Genomic DNA, 16,536 nt, shown 5'->3' with positions numbered 1-16,536 from the left:
AAAAAAGGGAGACAATTTAGGGTCATAAGCTTGATTTTAATGGCAAGAACTAACATTTCATCAGTCAATACAAAACAGCTATTAAAAAGACGCTATAAAAATCTTGTTCTGTCACAGCAACAGAATATTAACATCACTTTGGCCCTCAAGAAATGCTTCATCTGACCCTTGACAAGCATCTTCATCTCAAGTTAATGTATAGAAAATATCTTAAGAAATAAATATAATCCCATCTAATCTATATTACGCCCACACATTTAAGTGAATCAGCCATAAACCCTTTGTGAAACAAGAGGTACACAGGTTGACATCGTTTTGAGAACAGCCATAAGTGACAAAATACAAGGTGTACATTATAATTAAGACTTGAAATGGAAAGGTTTGGAGCAGATATAACCGTTCTCTGCATGCTATAAAGCAACAGATTGTATTAAACTCTTGAGCTACATTATGGCTGTGACACTCGATGCAAAAGCTAGTCTAATAACATTGATGCATTTGAAATATTCTCAGATGATATGTAGAAAGCGATGAATCTAGTTTAAGCAGCACCTCTAGTGTGATGGTGAAGCTGTGCGAGTGACAAAGGAGGCAGTCAAAAATTGCAAAATTAGACAAATCTAAATATATACGACTCATTTTCATCACCACCCTGACAGCAGAAATGGTTTTGTCATTGCACAAAAACAAATGTCACTATATAATCTGCCTGTGTCCTGGGCCTTCATGACAGATGCATGTTTCTGGTAGAGGAAAGGGCAACTCCCTCTCAAAAACGTCTCTTGAAAGCGAGATGAATGCATTGTCTGCGAATATGCATACACATACACAAATATTTAGTATTGGCACATGATGACGTGCACAGTCTGTGACATAATGATAAAGGCCACCGTACATGCCTTCCACACACACAACATGCAAACATGTTCAAGTCAGATCATTGATTTCCCTGATGTTTCTGTATCGAAAACATGTTAAAATATGTTTTACTGGTCCATTCTCCCTCATTTAAACACTGTTTTTTGGGTTTGGTCATAGGAGCCCTGTTGATGTCCTGAAGACTTCAAGCCACTTACACTTTAAGAATGCATTATATATATATATAAAAAAAAACAAATCGCACAGGACTGAGAACCAGTGATCTGCAGTGAAAGAAAAAGAAAGAAAAACATTCAAATAAAGTCTGATCCACATAAAGTTGCGTAAGAGAATCTTGTACACCTCTTTAATACCCAAAACCGATGCTTTTCAATTGTAGACAACTGAGAAGAATCTATTGCAACTACCACGATATCAGAGCGATAGGAGCTTCACGCCTCCTACCATCTCAATCTGTGCAGATCAATATAGTTCCGACTATGCAAGATAAGACCATCTTTACATGGGAGGACTTGTGATCCCCCTGTGAGCAGCTCAGATGGTACAGTCCAGGCTTAGCCGAAACATTTTCCATAGAACAGCCTGCATTTTCTGATCTGAAATAGGTGACAGGGAGCAACAGCCCTGTGTGCTGTGAAGAGAACCGTGGTCACAGCTGATCCTGTTGTCATGGGCTGCTCTCGGGGTCTTTCTGAGGAGCGCTGCAGGTCTCCTGTTTTTCCCTCATCAACAATGCGGCCTCATTTTTTGTCTCTGTGTCAGTCTCGCTTTGCTCCAGCACCAGCTGGATGGTAGTGCTTTCAGTCTCACCCTCGGCAAGCTCTCCTTCCTTAGCTAAACGGAACTTAATATTTAACTTTTCAGGTTTTTCTAAAAGGAAAAAAGAAAGAAAGAAAGAAACTCAAAATTGTATTTCATCTCAAAAAGTGGCTTGTATTTTTAATCTATAAATTGTACAACATATAAAATAATATATATATAAATAATATAAGCATATATACACACATGTCATGGCCTAATGGTTAGAGTCGGACTCGTAATCCAAAGGTTGCGAGTTTGAGTCTCAGGCCTATATATATATATATATATATATATATATATATATATATATATATATATATATATATATATATATATATATATATATATATATGTATGTGTATGCGTGTATGTATATGCGCACACACAAAATTTGGATTACAAGACACCGAGGAGACTAATCTAAAAGAAATATATAAAATAAAATGCTAGCAAAAAAAAAAAAAAAAAACTAGCAAATTTGTCAGTTTATATGCTTACCAATTTGACTATTTGCTGAAGTCAACAAACTAAGTATAGAAGTAATCTATATTCAGTAGTGCTGGTCTAGTCAAATACCTTTTCCTAGTTGTTTCTCTTTGGGTAGCAGGAGGACGTCCACATTGTGATGTTCTTGCAGAGCGGCAGTGAGTGTAGCTCCCTCTTTGCTGAAGAGGAACACCAGGGGAACTGTGATGTCATCTGTAGGCTCTCCATCTCCAACCATCTGGAAGAGTGGAGTCTCGGCACTGCTGCTGCCCTCTCTGTGATCTGTGAGAACATTCAAAACCGAAGGGTCCAGATTCTAAGACAATGCAGAGAAATCATGTGCATAGTCTACAAGTAATTTTGCACTAGATCTTACCAATGAAGATGACTCCAGTAGCTCCTGCTTCCTGCAGTCGCCGAGCTTTGGCAGCAAACATGCAGTCTCCTCTCAATGCCAGTGCTATGTGTCCTTGCAGCTCTGCTGCATTTTCAATCGGACCACATGCCGTATAGGGAACACTCTTCACAATGCTGCCTTTCATCTTATAGAGAGACACAGAGGAGACAATAATTAATTGTGGTAAATATATGACATACCTGCCGTGAAGTCAAGAAATTTCCATACGGTTCCTCACCCCATGCTCTTGTTTGGCAAGATCCATTCCAAACTTTGCTGGACCAGCCGTAAGGACTGTTCGACCCAAAAACGGAGGGGAAATGAGCTGCACAATTAGTGGCACCACTTCCTCATGCTCAGGTGTTTGGCTCACCTCAGCAACCAGCTTTAACTTGTACACACCCTTCTGAGAGTCCTTTGGAAAAGAGACAGATAGATGAATGTCATATGAAAAGAGCTCAATTACTGCTGTACATCAGTTGGTGCCAGTGTTATTTTTAACTAAAACTTAAAAAGAATATTATTTATTTTTTTAGTTAAAATACAGCTGAAATAAAAATAACTAAACATTAAAACCTAAACACTTAAAAAGTCTGTTGAATCTTAAAAATGACTAAAACAAAAACAAATTAAAGCACAAAGATAAAGCTTTTAAAAAAAGAACAAAATTACTAAAACAAAAATTAAAATCAAAACTGAAAATATTAAATTAAAAAATTCAAACTATTAATAAATATTACATCAGTATAGAAATAATACTAAAATAACTGGTTGGTCCACTTTTAGTTTAAGTACTAAAATTACCAAGACTAAAATAAAAATAATTTAAAGCTAACTAGAAAAAAAAGCACATAGCAAAATTATTAAAAATAAAATGAAAATAGACAATATAAAAATAAAAGCCAATTCAAAATATTAATAAATAAAACAATAACATAATATTAAAACAATTGGCTGGTCCACTGAACTAAAATAAAATAAGACTTAGTTGAAGTACTACAATTATTATAACTACAACCAAAATAAATTAAAAGGTAAATATGAAAAGCCAAATAACACATTTACTAAAACAAACAAAAATGGAAAGGCTACACTTTTATTTTAAGGTGTCCTGTTATTATGAAATTATACAATTAAGTAGTGTGTAATATTAATAAGATGTACTTATGGTTAGAGTTTGGATTAGGATTTGGTTAAGGGTTAGTTACATGCAAGTATATATAAAAATACCATTATTACTATAATAATAATAATAATAATAATAATAATAAGTACATGTAATTTGTAACAAGGACAATAAGAAATGCTCATTTAAAATATTAATAAGTACAAGAACAGTACTAAATAACACTTGTTGGTCCAATGAAAGGAATAATTATCGCTGATTTACCTGAAATGCTGACCCTTGGCTGGCGTAGACCAGCTCAGTAAGGGGTGTCAGAGAGATGCCCATGCTTTTTAGAAACTCGACTGGCTCCATGCCCGTGTCATGAAGTGGCAGTTCAATCCCCCTGTATTGAACAAAAAAAAAAAATAGGAGTTCGGCCGTTTTTTTCCTTAAGATGCTGCTCTGTGATAAACCTGTAACATGTGACCCACCTGATAGATGAGGCCTGCTGGGACCTTCCCACACCGGTGAGGTATTTATAGCTGTCCCTGATTGTCTTGGCAAAGGTGGGGTTGTTAGGGAACAGGGTTTGAGCACTGGGGCACGAATATGAAAATAAATCGTCTTCATGAGCTTGAGGTTCCTGAAAGATATACAATGATGTTGAAACCCATTAAATATGTTTCCAGCCACATATGTGTAAGCTAATTTTGGGATATTGCATAAAAAAAAGGAAGTGAAAATTTTATTCTCTTGGACACACAGAATATGAAGATTATCATATTGTGGGGATTTAAATCTTTAAAACCAAGTCTGAGAAACATTCAGTCATAGAAACAAACTTCTTATGGATCCAAAAGGTCCCATACTAGATGGAACATCATTTTGGAGTCCCGTTTGAGAATAAGATGATCTCTTACTGTGTTGTTGGTATGGCAGGGGGGTTGGGTTGTAGACAGAGATACTGGGAGCAAATGAGCCTCAGTAGTGAAAATATAATCATCAATGTTTATAGGCAACTGGCTCTTCTCTGAGAAAAGCAGGTAGAGGTACTTAAACATCTCAGCCAGGAAGAAGGAATCCATCCTTGAAATAAACAAACATAAAAATAATTTTACCACGACAGCCTTTCCAATTTATTCTAGATATACAATGATACAAACAATATGGAAGAATTGCTAATAGGACTCTCACCTGTCTTCATGCGTTCCTGTCCTCACATCCTGTACGGCGGCGAAGCCACAAGGGACCCGAGCATGAGTGTTCAGCTTCTCCACAATAGACTGGCCTACTTTCAAATAGTAAGGATCACCTGTGGCCTAGAAATGAGGCGGAAGATGTTATTTCAAATCAGTGAGGACAGACAAAATAACTAGTCTGACAAGACGGCACAAGTCAACTGTGACCTTAAGCTCCGTTCACACTGAATGTGAATAAGTCTCAGTCCTGTTGGTTATTAGTAGGCTTTCATATTCAGCTGTATCAGGTGGTATACCTACTTTGTAAAGGAAATATGTGCTTTCAGCAAACTCCGGTCTCAACGGGTGCTGGCCCCAGTGAACTCTGAACTCGGTGGTGAAGGCCTGTTAGACAACATAAATTGTAGGCAAAGACATCTGGAGGATTAGTACTGGAAAAATGCAATATTAGGCTGTGATCTTTGTAGATTGAAGATGTTTAGGTTTAAGGTGACTTATGCAAATGTAGCCCATAAATTACCTCCGGGAGGAAATTGTGCTGTTTAGTCACTTGGTACAGCATCTCATGCGTCTCTATGGCAGGTTTCAAGTCTCCTCTCAGAACCTGAAGGATATTTAGGTATATTTATTCATTCATTTGTAACCTTGGACCACAAAACCAGTCATAAGGGTCAATTTTTTTTAAATTGAGAGTTATATATAATTTGAAAGCTGAATAAATAAGCATTGATGCATGGTTTGTTAGGATAGGACAATATTTGGCTGAGATACAACTATTTGAAAATCTGGAATCTGAGGGTGCAAAAAAAATCCAAATATTGCAAAAATCACTTTTAAAGTTGTCCAAATTAAGTTCTTAGCAATGCATATTACTAATCAAATATTTGCAGTAGGCCATTTACAAAATATCGTCATGGAATGTAATCTTTACTTAATATCCTAATGATTTTTGGCATAAAAAATTGATAATTTTACAATACAATGTATTGTTGGCTATTGCTACAAATATACCCATGACTGGTTTTGTGGTCCAGGGTCACATTTATTAGCTTGCTACTTGTGCTGTTTTCTTTTAAGTGAGTTGAATCTCTACTTGCATCTAAATTTAACATGCCATCCAGTGGCATCGTACTGAGAACATTAATATTTATTAATGACCATGAAAATGCATTTAATTAAATATTTTTACATTTAACTACGGAATTATTTTGCACTGAATATTTGACTACTGTGTCATTTTCAGAATTATATGCCATTCAATCTCTTGGTAAATTGGCACATCTCACTAATATGTTATGAACCGTTTTATTCTAGTATTATTTATATACTATTGTAGTATTTATTAATGTTTTGAATTAGATTTTATTTTAATATTTTCAGTATCCATTCATTCAGTATTCATTTTAACTTTAGTCTATGTTTTAGTAATTTTGTTGTGTGTTATTTTAATTTCAGTTTTAGTAATTTCAGTACTTCCACATAAATGAAAACATTTTTAAATATGTTTTAGGTTTTAGTTAACAGTAACAACACTGGTTGTGACCTATCAGTATTTTTTTTACACATTTTAATTTTTATTGTTGTCTTAACTAAAAGAAAGAAAACACACATTCGACTTTCTAGGTGAACACCTGGCCTTGCTTTTTAGCGTCTGTGTATTTGAATACATCACAGAAAACCAAAAAGGTGGCTACCGTTCTTGCATTCAGGTTCAACAATGTTGTAATTCTCAAAAACACAGTAGCCAACTGGCCAATAAAGTCCATTTTTAATTCAATAAACATTCATTTTGGACCCCCACTCCAGCTTAAACGGATCTATGAAGTGTACTGGTGCTGACCCATCCTGTTAATGCAAAATCATCTCCATTCTCTGAGTTAACTTGGAATAAAGAAGGATAAAGAAGTGAACCTGTAGCCCAGGGAAGAAGGCAAGCAAGGAATCCATCCAGCTTCGCACATTTACGGTGGGGTTGTGCATGTGCACATTGAGCAGCAGAGGGGGCTGGCTGATGTACTTCATAATGGCACTATAGTGCTGTCACAACAGACAAAGACAAAGTCACATGTGCAGATGATAGATGTAAAACAAGCTCTGTTTGACTAATAGAGGCATGATTATTCCTGGAGAACAAAGAGGTCTTACTGTGTTGAATCTGTTAAGGTACACCTTGTCCCCAAGAAGAATATAAGCTTTCATCAAGTATTCATAATAAGAGTCGATTCCAGCGCCAACACCACTATCTGTTATGAGAAACAGAGAAGGTAGTGATGTGAATACTGTCTCTATAAGATTCAAAGTGAGATTAGATGTGGTAAAGTGGCTGTGTGGGACATTTTTACAGTGCTAATGAAATAACTGCAACTAGAAGTGTAAGTGTAAGGCCACACCTCTGCGAACCCAGTCTCCGTTGTGGATGTTGATCACAGTGCCGACAAGGTCACTTCCTCTTTGCCTTTTCTCCCACAGGACATCCATAGCTTTCCTAGCATGTTCCTAGGTTGAACAATTTCTTAGCACACACTTCTCACTGTCTGAGTATTGATCTGTTATTAGTAAGAAAACATGCTAGATGTTTACCTCAAATATTGGGTCCCCAGACAGTCGGCTGAGAGCTGCAAACTCCAGAATCATGGTGCCTGCACAAGCAGTGCAAGTGTCCGACTCTGTTCCTGTCCGAGAAAGGGGGTTGACGACCCCATAGCGCAAATTTACCTGAAGAGGAAAATTAAAACGCTTTATATATGAATAAAAACGTTTAAAATACATTTTTGGTCACGATTTAAAACAATGTGGAATCATTCTCATCTAGCTTTTGCATGTAAATAATATCAACAGAAAATTTGATAAAATAAAAAAGGCAAAATGTGACTAGTGTTATAGGATCCATGTTACATTTCACCTCAAAATTAAACAAAAAAACCCCAAGAAATTTGATTTTGCAAGTGATCAAACGTATATTCCCCTAAAAATCATTCTATTTTAATTATTCAATTGTCATTTCAACTAGCATAAAAATATTATACTGCTATTAGTGTCAGATATTTTGATTGTGATGTTTGAGAGATGCATTTCACCTCCAAATTCAAGGATAATTTGCCAATTTTCAACCAGCGTTGTATTGTTACAATGTCAGAAGTATATGTAAATTAACAATGTGTACTCTTGCCTGCACACAGATATTTATTTGTCAGCTAAATTTTGCCAGTTGACTTTTGGCAGCTCAAGGGCTTTTGTTAAAACTACAAATCATACTTCTGCATTTTTGTATTCCCACTAATGGACAGTTAGATTGATAGACGATCAGTGCAAAAATGAAAAGTGCATAATGTGTATTGAACTTTTTGGCAAAATGGAACAACACAAGCCCATCTTGCCAGCAGTGAATTACACACCTTTATGTCATTTTGCTGCAAATAGAAGGACAGATAAAATTATTAAAGTATCAATCAATAGTGGTGGAGTTACCCGAGGATAAGGAAGGCCACTGGTGGTGTTAAAGGCAGGCAGGAGGCGGTAGCCCAGTTCTTTGGCCATGTGTAGCAGTTCATCTCTGTACCACTGCATCCTCTCACCACGCTGCTTTAAAACATCTGCCATCACATGTGCACCCAACAAGCCACTGGAAGAAAACGGAGAAGTTTCATCAATAATGCATTTCATCGAGGAAGTCTAAGAACAGTGAACTTAGACAATAAGGCCTGTAAATCTAATTATGTCAAACACCTGCTTTAAAATCTACTGTATTCCTGTAAATCTGTTTTTTTTTACCCAGTGTTTTAAAAAAAGATAAACACATCCAAAGCTAAAGAAACATTATGATCCGTACCCCAGCACACGGATATTGGTCTCAAAGACAGAGACGACTATGTCATTATCAAATCTGACGTCTTGCACGGTCTTCTTCACAGCCTCCTCAAATTCATCCAGTTTGTTTAACAACTGCTCAAAACACACGAAACAAGAGTTTAGAAGCATCTATTATTATGTCCTTAGTACTGATTTGAATAAGCTTGCTTAACATGTCTGGCTGATTAAATAAACTTCAAGTTAATATTATTTCCATCAAATCAGAAAAGATTCAACTCACCACAAGAGTATCTAAAGTGTCTATTAATGTTAAAGAGAACCTGTAAAGAGAGGTTGCCATTAATATCCCACAGAATCAACACAGAAATCTTCACTAAAAAACTGATCGAATGTTTATATCAATCTTTGAAACTAAATATTGCAAACTGACTGGTCATATTTCCAGAATCTAAAGTAACATGTCATTACAAGGGTCATGTGCAGCAAAAGTTTTAATAAAAATGGTAAATGGATCACTTTATACAGATGAGCTTGACTCACTTTCCCAGAGAGTCATCAATGTCCCCTCGATTGGGTTCCATCCCTCTCACCCTTCCTCTACAGCTGAGGGGCATCAACTCATCTGCTGGGTAGGCATAGTCCTAAAAGAGAACAGGAGAAACAATGCATCTCAAATAGTCTTATTAACAGGTGCATTCATTTTCACAATTTCTCACTTTAGAATTACTTTGGTACAATTACTTTGAATGCCAGTCATTAAGGTCCAATAAATACAAATGATTCAGAAAACCAATGTTCTTGTTAGTGAACACTAATTCAAATGTATTCCTGAATTATAAACAGTAAATTCTGGGTATTTACTCACCATGTAACTGTTATAGGCATGATCAAACATCTCTAGAATTTGGTCCCTAAAAAAATAAATAAGTGTGCAGAAGTTACTCTTTCATTTCGCACTAGAAAAAAGCCATATATAAAATACACACACAAATAAATGAAGATATATGGTGGACCCAAAGACCACACGTCAAATGTCTACTGTGTCCACACCCTGATGCTGTGAAATACATAAATACATAAGTAGTACAACCTGTCATCATCCTCTAGGCATCTCTTTGAATACAAGGTAACAGAAATGTTTGTCAAGTCAAATATTGTCACCTAATATAAACTTAACATACAATCTTAAATGTACACATGACAATAGTAAACGTCTTGTTTGACAACAAGTTAAAATAATCATACGACCTATCATCAAAATAAACATGCCAAATCACATCAGTCAAAAACATGCAAGTCTCTACTGCATTTAAACTCACCTGATTTGGGACTTTTCCTCTGCAGTCATTGCCTGTCCATCTTGACCAGAGCCTCCAATCAAAAGGCAAGAGAAGATCACAGCTGCCAGAGCCATGGCAAACCCACCACAACTATTTGTATCTTTTCTGATCCTTTTTTTTCTTCAAAACCTGCTCTTTTAGTCCCTTTAAAATATAACTAACTCTTTACGCAGAGTAACAACAGGCCTGTCAATGTTTAATCACTTCTTATCTTGTCCTATGCAGTTCGTTGACATTAGTTGATTTAATTTTCCTACCTTAATGGTCGTGTTTAATAATCTCCAGAAAAACTGAAAACAATTGAATATGTACTTTGGGTAAAAGCTACTGACAATTTCTTTATTTACAACACTTCCTCAACTTGTCGAGCTAACGACGGCTAACAACTAACGTAGCAAACTTGCCCACAAATGTATTTCCCAGCACTAACGTTACTTTTGATCTCATTAGACCCTCTTGAAATGTCTGGACATATATCCTGTCGAACTGACTGCGTCCAGCTCCTGATAATCTCCATTTTATCTAGATTTAGCCCCTCATTTCGCGGAGTTTGGTTTAGCTGACTGACCAGCCTCATCCGGGCGCGAGCTGATGACAACATCAACAAAAGCGAGGAGTGCCGTCAAGGACAGAATTCATTAAAACTGTATTTATTTATTGCTTAATTCATTCAGTATTGTTGTATTATACCACAATTGTATTTAAATACACCATCTATGTCTGTGAATTGGTTATAAAGCTTGGATCGGATTATTATTATTTTTTTTAAACTTGTATGTATACAAACCCGTTGTATTTGTAAACTCCGTATTTAACATGTCTTCATACACGTTAAATTGCATTTATACCGTAATTTAGAGTGGCGTGTACTAGTTCTAATCGAGTTTTTGGTCATTTCCGCATCGGACTTCAACTCCCATAATCCTTTTCGGCGCATATAAATAAAGCCTCGTGACGTATCTGTACGCTTTTTGTTTGGGCTGGACGCTTCTCAGCTGTTCGGGCACGGAAAAATGTGGCGAATTTGGCTGTTGAGGTGCAGGGGGTAATGAAAGTTGTGTTTTTGAGGCAAGGGTCGTGTCATCTGTCTTAAATTTACCTCAACTCCTCTTTAGAAGACCACACGCGACTTCATCATGAAAGTAAGTTGCACTCTCTGCAATTTCGCGCATGTAATTTATAGTCAGTTCAACACTACACTTCAAAATATATTTCTATGCTGTCATTTACATGTAAATAAATGCATCTGTAATCCAAGACCGTGTTAGTGGGTTATGAAAAGGATACAATTGTTTCAGTTTCTTACTACATGGACATGCATACTTCATTTTAATACACCAAGGGCGTGTTATGTTAATAGTTACTTAAAAAGACTTCTAAACATGTAAATTTCATTTAACGTCAATATTGGGAGCTGACAGCCTTATTCAGCATTCACTTATGTTGCATCTATATTCCTTTAATAAAAGTAAAGATGACTAAGGCTGTCATTCTACCACATCTCCTTTTGTGTTGCACGGACAAAAGTAGCAGGTTTTGCTCAATTCTTTTGACCTATTTTTACACTCAAGTTGACCAGGCCACAGCATTTCACAGAGCAAATAAAAGATGTATTCATGCGAGAGCTGACACAGCTGTCCCGAGATAACACAGGGAAGTTCTTGATAGGGCACACATGCATCAAAAGCCACTTGTCTCCACTTGGCTAATGCAAAACTATCTCCAGAACAGAAGATATATGTGGTGCAGAACGCTGGAATTCTCCAGTGCTTGGAATGGATTGGATGGAATTCCTAAATTTTGCTTCTGAAGACAGGACGGCAGATTTACTCATGATTATAGCAAGAATGTTGTTGATCTGGAGCGTAACAGGGACCTCCTTGTCTACTTTTCTCCGATCTGTACTTCCTGAAGCACACTTGTTAGTACAAGTTTAAAGTGTCAGTCCTCAAGGTGCTGTTTCCTGTAATGTGACTGTCACGAGTAAATGGTAAGGCTTCCTCTACCACCCTTTTATGACGTTTTTTAACATTAACACCTGCAGAAGTACTGAGAAAAGCCAAGTTCGCAAAGTCTGCTCAGGTCTAGCTTTGAGATATTGTGTCTTCCGACAGTTGCTAGGGTAATTTAAGCAAGTCAAGCAAAAAGCAAAGCTTCATGGCATTGAATTATTGCGATGTGGATAATAGCAGTTAATCAGATGTCCAGGATTGAACTTTATAGACTGGCAGGATTGTATTACCTGTTCTGACAAGGTAATGGAAGAATAATTAACTTCTGCTTATAGACTCTTCCCACGGGATGGGTTGACAGTCAACCCTCAATGGAAACATGTCACTAATTAAGCCTGCTCATTATGTTCTTATGTTCTGTCTTTTGCAGATGCACTTTGAAGGATCCAGCAATGTCACACTGCTGTTTAACTTCTGGGATGTGCATGGGCCTGCAGGTAGATGGGATTTACAAACAAGACCGAACATGATCATATAATATGTATACATGACAGCTCAGTTTATACCAAACCATCTTGCTTTCTTTTATCAGTTAGATGCAAAAGTTGTTTAACTTGCTTTCTTGTACATGTTACTTCACATTAAAGTGATAGTTCTTGCACAAATTACAATTATCGCATCAATTAATGCAGTGTATTTTTTACATTTGAATTTACTTCAATTGAAATTATTATTTTATATATACATACACAAACTGCCTTCAATTGAAGTTATATATTATGTTCACAAATTAAAAAAGTTAATTGAAAAAACTAATTTTAATTGAAACAACATTTCTCATTTTGATTTAATAAAACTAAAAATGAAATAAAAATGAATAACCTATATAGACATTAAAAACAAAAATAAATCATTAAAATGTCAAAAACAACAATGTAACTAAAATGATTCAAATAATTATTAAAATAAAAACTAATTCAAAATATTAATTCAAACTATAATAGTATCTTAAAACAACAGTATTGCACACTTTATTTCTTCTGTGTAAGTATCACAAAAACAGAATTGGTGGTTGCACTTTTCACTTGCAGTTGCTTTGCAAGTTTGCAAATGGGTGCACACTACTCTTCTAAATCTCAGAACAAATCTCAGTACAACACACTTGCTCTTTTGATAGTGTTTAAACATCAAGCACACAATATAAACACTGAATTGCATTTTCAAGATGCACTTTGACTGGTGTTGTGGCATAGTGGTTAATAATCTGGGGTAGAAGACAAAAATGTGCAGAATCAAAACCTGCAAGGTGTTACAGCTTCACATAAAAGCGTCACTGTCACAGAAAATGGTGAAATACACCAGAAAATTGGGCCAGCTGTTTCACAGTTTTGACTTTAGGCTCTCTGTTGTAGAAATGCCGCACCTTTATAGAGTATATTATTATGTTGTTGTGTAGAGCTTGAATGTCCTGTAGTTGTGTGTGTGTGTGTGTGTGTGTGTGTATTCAGTCATACTGTGGGAATCCCGATTTAGTTAGTTCCCTGTTGGTTTCAGTTCAAAGAAAGGAGTCAAAAAGAATGATATTGAATCTATATTGGGGTTAGTAAGATTTTTATCCTCACTATTTGTTTGAAAAAAATTAATAAAATAAAATAATATTATTACAATTTAAAACATTTTTTGATGAAAGTATGAAAGAACAGTATTTATTTGTAACAGGAATATTTTGTAACATTATAAAAAAATGATTAAACTATTTAATGCTATATATAACAGTTAGATTAAATATAAATAATTGGCTTTTATTTACGTTTAAACATTTTATCTGAACATTACATTTACTACCTTTTTAACAACTGATTTTAGCTATATAAACCTGAAGGGTTTACATTTAAATATTTTCATATTAACATTTTGATCTTCAGACCCTAGAGAAACCCCTTCAGACCCTAGACTAGAGTTAAAAAGCATTCCATTTTAAAAGTTAGATTAGCAAATTAAAGTGTGAAAAGCCTATTATATGTGTTGATTTCTCTCTCTCTACAGGGATGGTGCTGTCGGTCTTTGTCGTTCTACTGCTCACTGTGATCTACGAACTTCTGAAAGTGTGGAAGATCACTATTGGAAAACAGAAGCAATTCTCCATTACACATTCATCCACTCCGGTGTCTTTCTCACCCGAAGCGTCCTGTTTCGCCCCTGTCATGAAGTGTCAAGAGGGAAGCTCTTCTCTGACCAACAGCCCCTCTGAGATCTCATTAGCTCCCACTGAGAATACGGCCACCACTGCTGACACCACCACCGCTGCTAAGAAGAGGTAAATGCTCACAAGACAACTGGGAAATGTTTTCCAAGAACTGGTATGACATCAAAATCAGTCAGGTGGAAAGATAATCAGCGAGTTGATTTATTGTACCTCTTGCATTGCAGCTTAATGAATCTCTGCCCCCAACAAATGTTCATTTTGTCTATTTCTGTCTTCAGCTGGGTTCTGCACTGTCTCCAGACCGCCATACACATCCTGCAGGTGACGCTAGGCTACATGCTCATGCTCTGTGTCATGTCCTACAATGTGTGGATCTTCCTGGGGGTCATCATGGGATCCGTCTTGGGATACTTTCTGACTTTTCCTCTACTGAATTACATTTGAGAAGACACGAGAGAACAAAAACACGAGACGGCATCTCGAAATGTTCATCAGAGTTGACTGTGGACTCTAGATCGAGAGCAACAGGAAACATTTTATGATACCAGGTTTGTGTGTCCATGATCGCCAAGACGTGCAAGATGTTGGAGTATGTAGACTGAACAGGGATGATTCTCATTTTGAAAGTTTTTTAGGGTTGTGTTTTAAAGATAATGCATGAAGTCTTACTTAACTGAAGTTTGGCGATAAACAATTGTAAAATTGGTTAACCAACTTTCAAAAGTGTTGAGGTTAGATTTTAAACCTCATTGGAAACAGTATTTCAAGTGTTAAATGCATGTGATTTTACCTTTGAGGTTGTATGACGTCATGTGACCTCTTGTTCAAACAGTCAGCACTGTATTAAACGGAGAGGTGCTTCATTGACCGGTTTTATACTTTCTACAGCTACTGTTGTAATTAATAAGTTCATGAATGTTTAAATTCTCTTCTCTGAGATTTGCTTTACTGTAGGCTGGTGGTTTTCTGTTATTTTGGGAAATCACAGTTTTATAGGAGTCAGGATCAGGCGTTTTTGTGTCATGCTGGAAATTACTGCTGAGTAGCAGAACAAACAATGGTTTGAAATGCAAATCATGTGGCCTTAGTTAATGTTCACCAGCAATACAGATGCATGAAAACTGACTGACTGACTTAAAGCAGAAATTAGAAACTACAATCCTCACCGCAGTGATTCAAATGGACTATTAGTAATGTTCCTCCAGGCAATCTTTTAGTTTTTTCCATTGCTTAATTTTTTTTAAACGAAATTTGTTTCGTTGCAGAATGTATTAAAGGTTTTGATTACAAGTCTACACCCTTGTCTATGGTCTTTGCATTTTAATAAGAAAAATACCAAGTTGCATCACATAAATTTGGAGTTTACATTTTAGCCAAAGGCTTACACACACAATTGTTTTAAGGATTTCTCTGAGACCTTACACGTCACAGTTTAAAGTCTGGATGTCCTGTACAGACCACATTCGGGACAAATGATTGGATGTTTCACCATGACCATCCCCTCTGCTTGGGCTTTAAAAATCATTGAAGTTAATTTGAAGTTAAAGGGGACCTAACACACACAGTTTCACCCAATCTCATGTTAATCTTGAGTACCTACGGAGTAGTACTGCATCCTTCATATCTCCAAAAAGTTTTGTTTTATCACATTAATAAAAGAAAGATAGTGCTTTACCTGGGGTCTCTACAAGTACAATGTGTCAGGTTCTCAAAAAAATTATTTAAAATGGCCCTCACTTAATAAGAATAACATGCATCATATCCTCTTGTGTCACTCACTGTTTGAAGAATTTATCTTCCAAGAATCTGGCAGTAACTTTTAGGAGCTCATTTTGAATCAGTCCTGCAAGACAGACTTTTCAGGATAGGAGATTAAATAAAATGAGCTCTCAAAACTTACTGCCAGATTCTGGAAGATAACAGCTAACCAATCACAACACATTTCTTTTTTCGGAAGGCGAGCCTTCATCAAACCCGGATCTAATCGAGCCGTTTGTGCCAGGCTGGGGAGAAAGGTATTGTAATAATGTAAATTATGTGAAAAATAATGCAATTTTCGAACCACGAGCATGTTCTAGTACACCCCCAAAACAAAATCAAGACTTTGTAAAAGAGCATAATAGAAATAAAATAAAAGAAGTGTTTTTGAAAAGCCAACCAAGGCTACATTTAATCTAAAGTTGTGCTCCTTAATACTTTTGTGTGAAAACTATATAAAACAAAGGCATTTGAAAGATTCTATTTTTGTAACAGTGTAAGTCTTAGATGTCATATCAATTTAATGTGTATTAAACTTTTAAGAAAATGACTCCAAACTTTTAATGCCAGTGTAACATCTTAAATTAATTTACACAGCAT

General features: G+C 36.1%; 2 protein-coding genes across 3 annotated transcripts; one reads left to right on the top strand and one right to left on the bottom strand.

Annotated features, from left to right (window-relative positions):
- Positions 1–18: 18 nt before the first annotated feature.
- On the bottom strand, positions 19–10,625 carry LOC306862852 (ER degradation-enhancing alpha-mannosidase-like protein 3). 2 transcript variants are annotated; one of them, XM_079405891.1, is made up of 21 exons: positions 10,278–10,625; positions 10,000–10,164; positions 9,546–9,591; positions 9,221–9,321; positions 8,961–9,000; positions 8,700–8,812; positions 8,339–8,492; positions 7,451–7,585; positions 7,261–7,366; positions 7,016–7,113; positions 6,782–6,907; positions 5,391–5,474; positions 5,171–5,254; positions 4,866–4,990; positions 4,592–4,757; positions 4,163–4,314; positions 3,954–4,074; positions 2,802–2,978; positions 2,543–2,708; positions 2,257–2,448; positions 19–1,749 (listed from the first exon to the last, which is right to left on the bottom strand). In XM_079405891.1, exons 2-21 carry the CDS (start codon positions 10,092–10,094, stop codon positions 1,547–1,549), a joined length of 2,484 nt encoding a protein of 827 aa, XP_079262017.1. In that variant the 5' UTR covers positions 10,095–10,164; positions 10,278–10,625; the 3' UTR covers positions 19–1,546. The 2 variants fall into 2 exon arrangements, with proteins under 2 accessions (XP_079262017.1, XP_079262016.1); XM_079405890.1 differs by having other exon boundaries at positions 10,000–10,622.
- On the top strand, positions 10,623–15,473 carry slc31a2 (solute carrier family 31 member 2). The gene is made up of 4 exons (XM_079405892.1): positions 10,623–11,162; positions 12,403–12,469; positions 14,019–14,289; positions 14,457–15,473. Exons 1-4 carry the CDS (start codon positions 11,157–11,159, stop codon positions 14,620–14,622), a joined length of 510 nt encoding a protein of 169 aa, XP_079262018.1. The 5' UTR covers positions 10,623–11,156; the 3' UTR covers positions 14,623–15,473.
- The last annotated feature ends 1,063 nt before the right edge of the window (positions 15,474–16,536 follow it).

The sequence above is a fragment of the Barbus barbus genome (genome assembly GCF_936440315.1).
Source record: "Barbus barbus genome assembly, chromosome: 43".
Lineage (NCBI taxonomy): Eukaryota > Metazoa > Chordata > Actinopteri > Cypriniformes > Cyprinidae > Barbus > Barbus barbus.
This window is presented reverse-complemented; position numbering and strand designations above follow the sequence as displayed.

What these genes read in the sequence shown, in the direction of transcription:
- LOC306862852 (XM_079405891.1), bottom strand. Translation starts at nt 10,094, where the DNA reads ATGGCTCTGGCAGCTGTGATCTTCTCTTGCCTTTTGATTGGAGGCTCT. An exon ending in ACAGGAACGCATGAAGACAG is followed by an intron (nt 4,758 to 4,865) that starts GTGAGAGTCCTA and finishes GTTTATTTCAAG; the next exon opens with GATGGATTCCTTCTTCCTGG. An exon ending in TACTGGAGTCATCTTCATTG is followed by an intron (nt 2,449 to 2,542) that starts GTAAGATCTAGT and finishes ATGTTCTCACAG; the next exon opens with ATCACAGAGAGGGCAGCAGC.
- slc31a2 (XM_079405892.1), top strand. An exon ending in GGATGTGCATGGGCCTGCAG is followed by an intron (nt 12,470 to 14,018) that starts GTAGATGGGATT and finishes CTCTCTCTACAG; the next exon opens with GGATGGTGCTGTCGGTCTTT. An exon ending in ACCACCGCTGCTAAGAAGAG is followed by an intron (nt 14,290 to 14,456) that starts GTAAATGCTCAC and finishes TTCTGTCTTCAG; the next exon opens with CTGGGTTCTGCACTGTCTCC.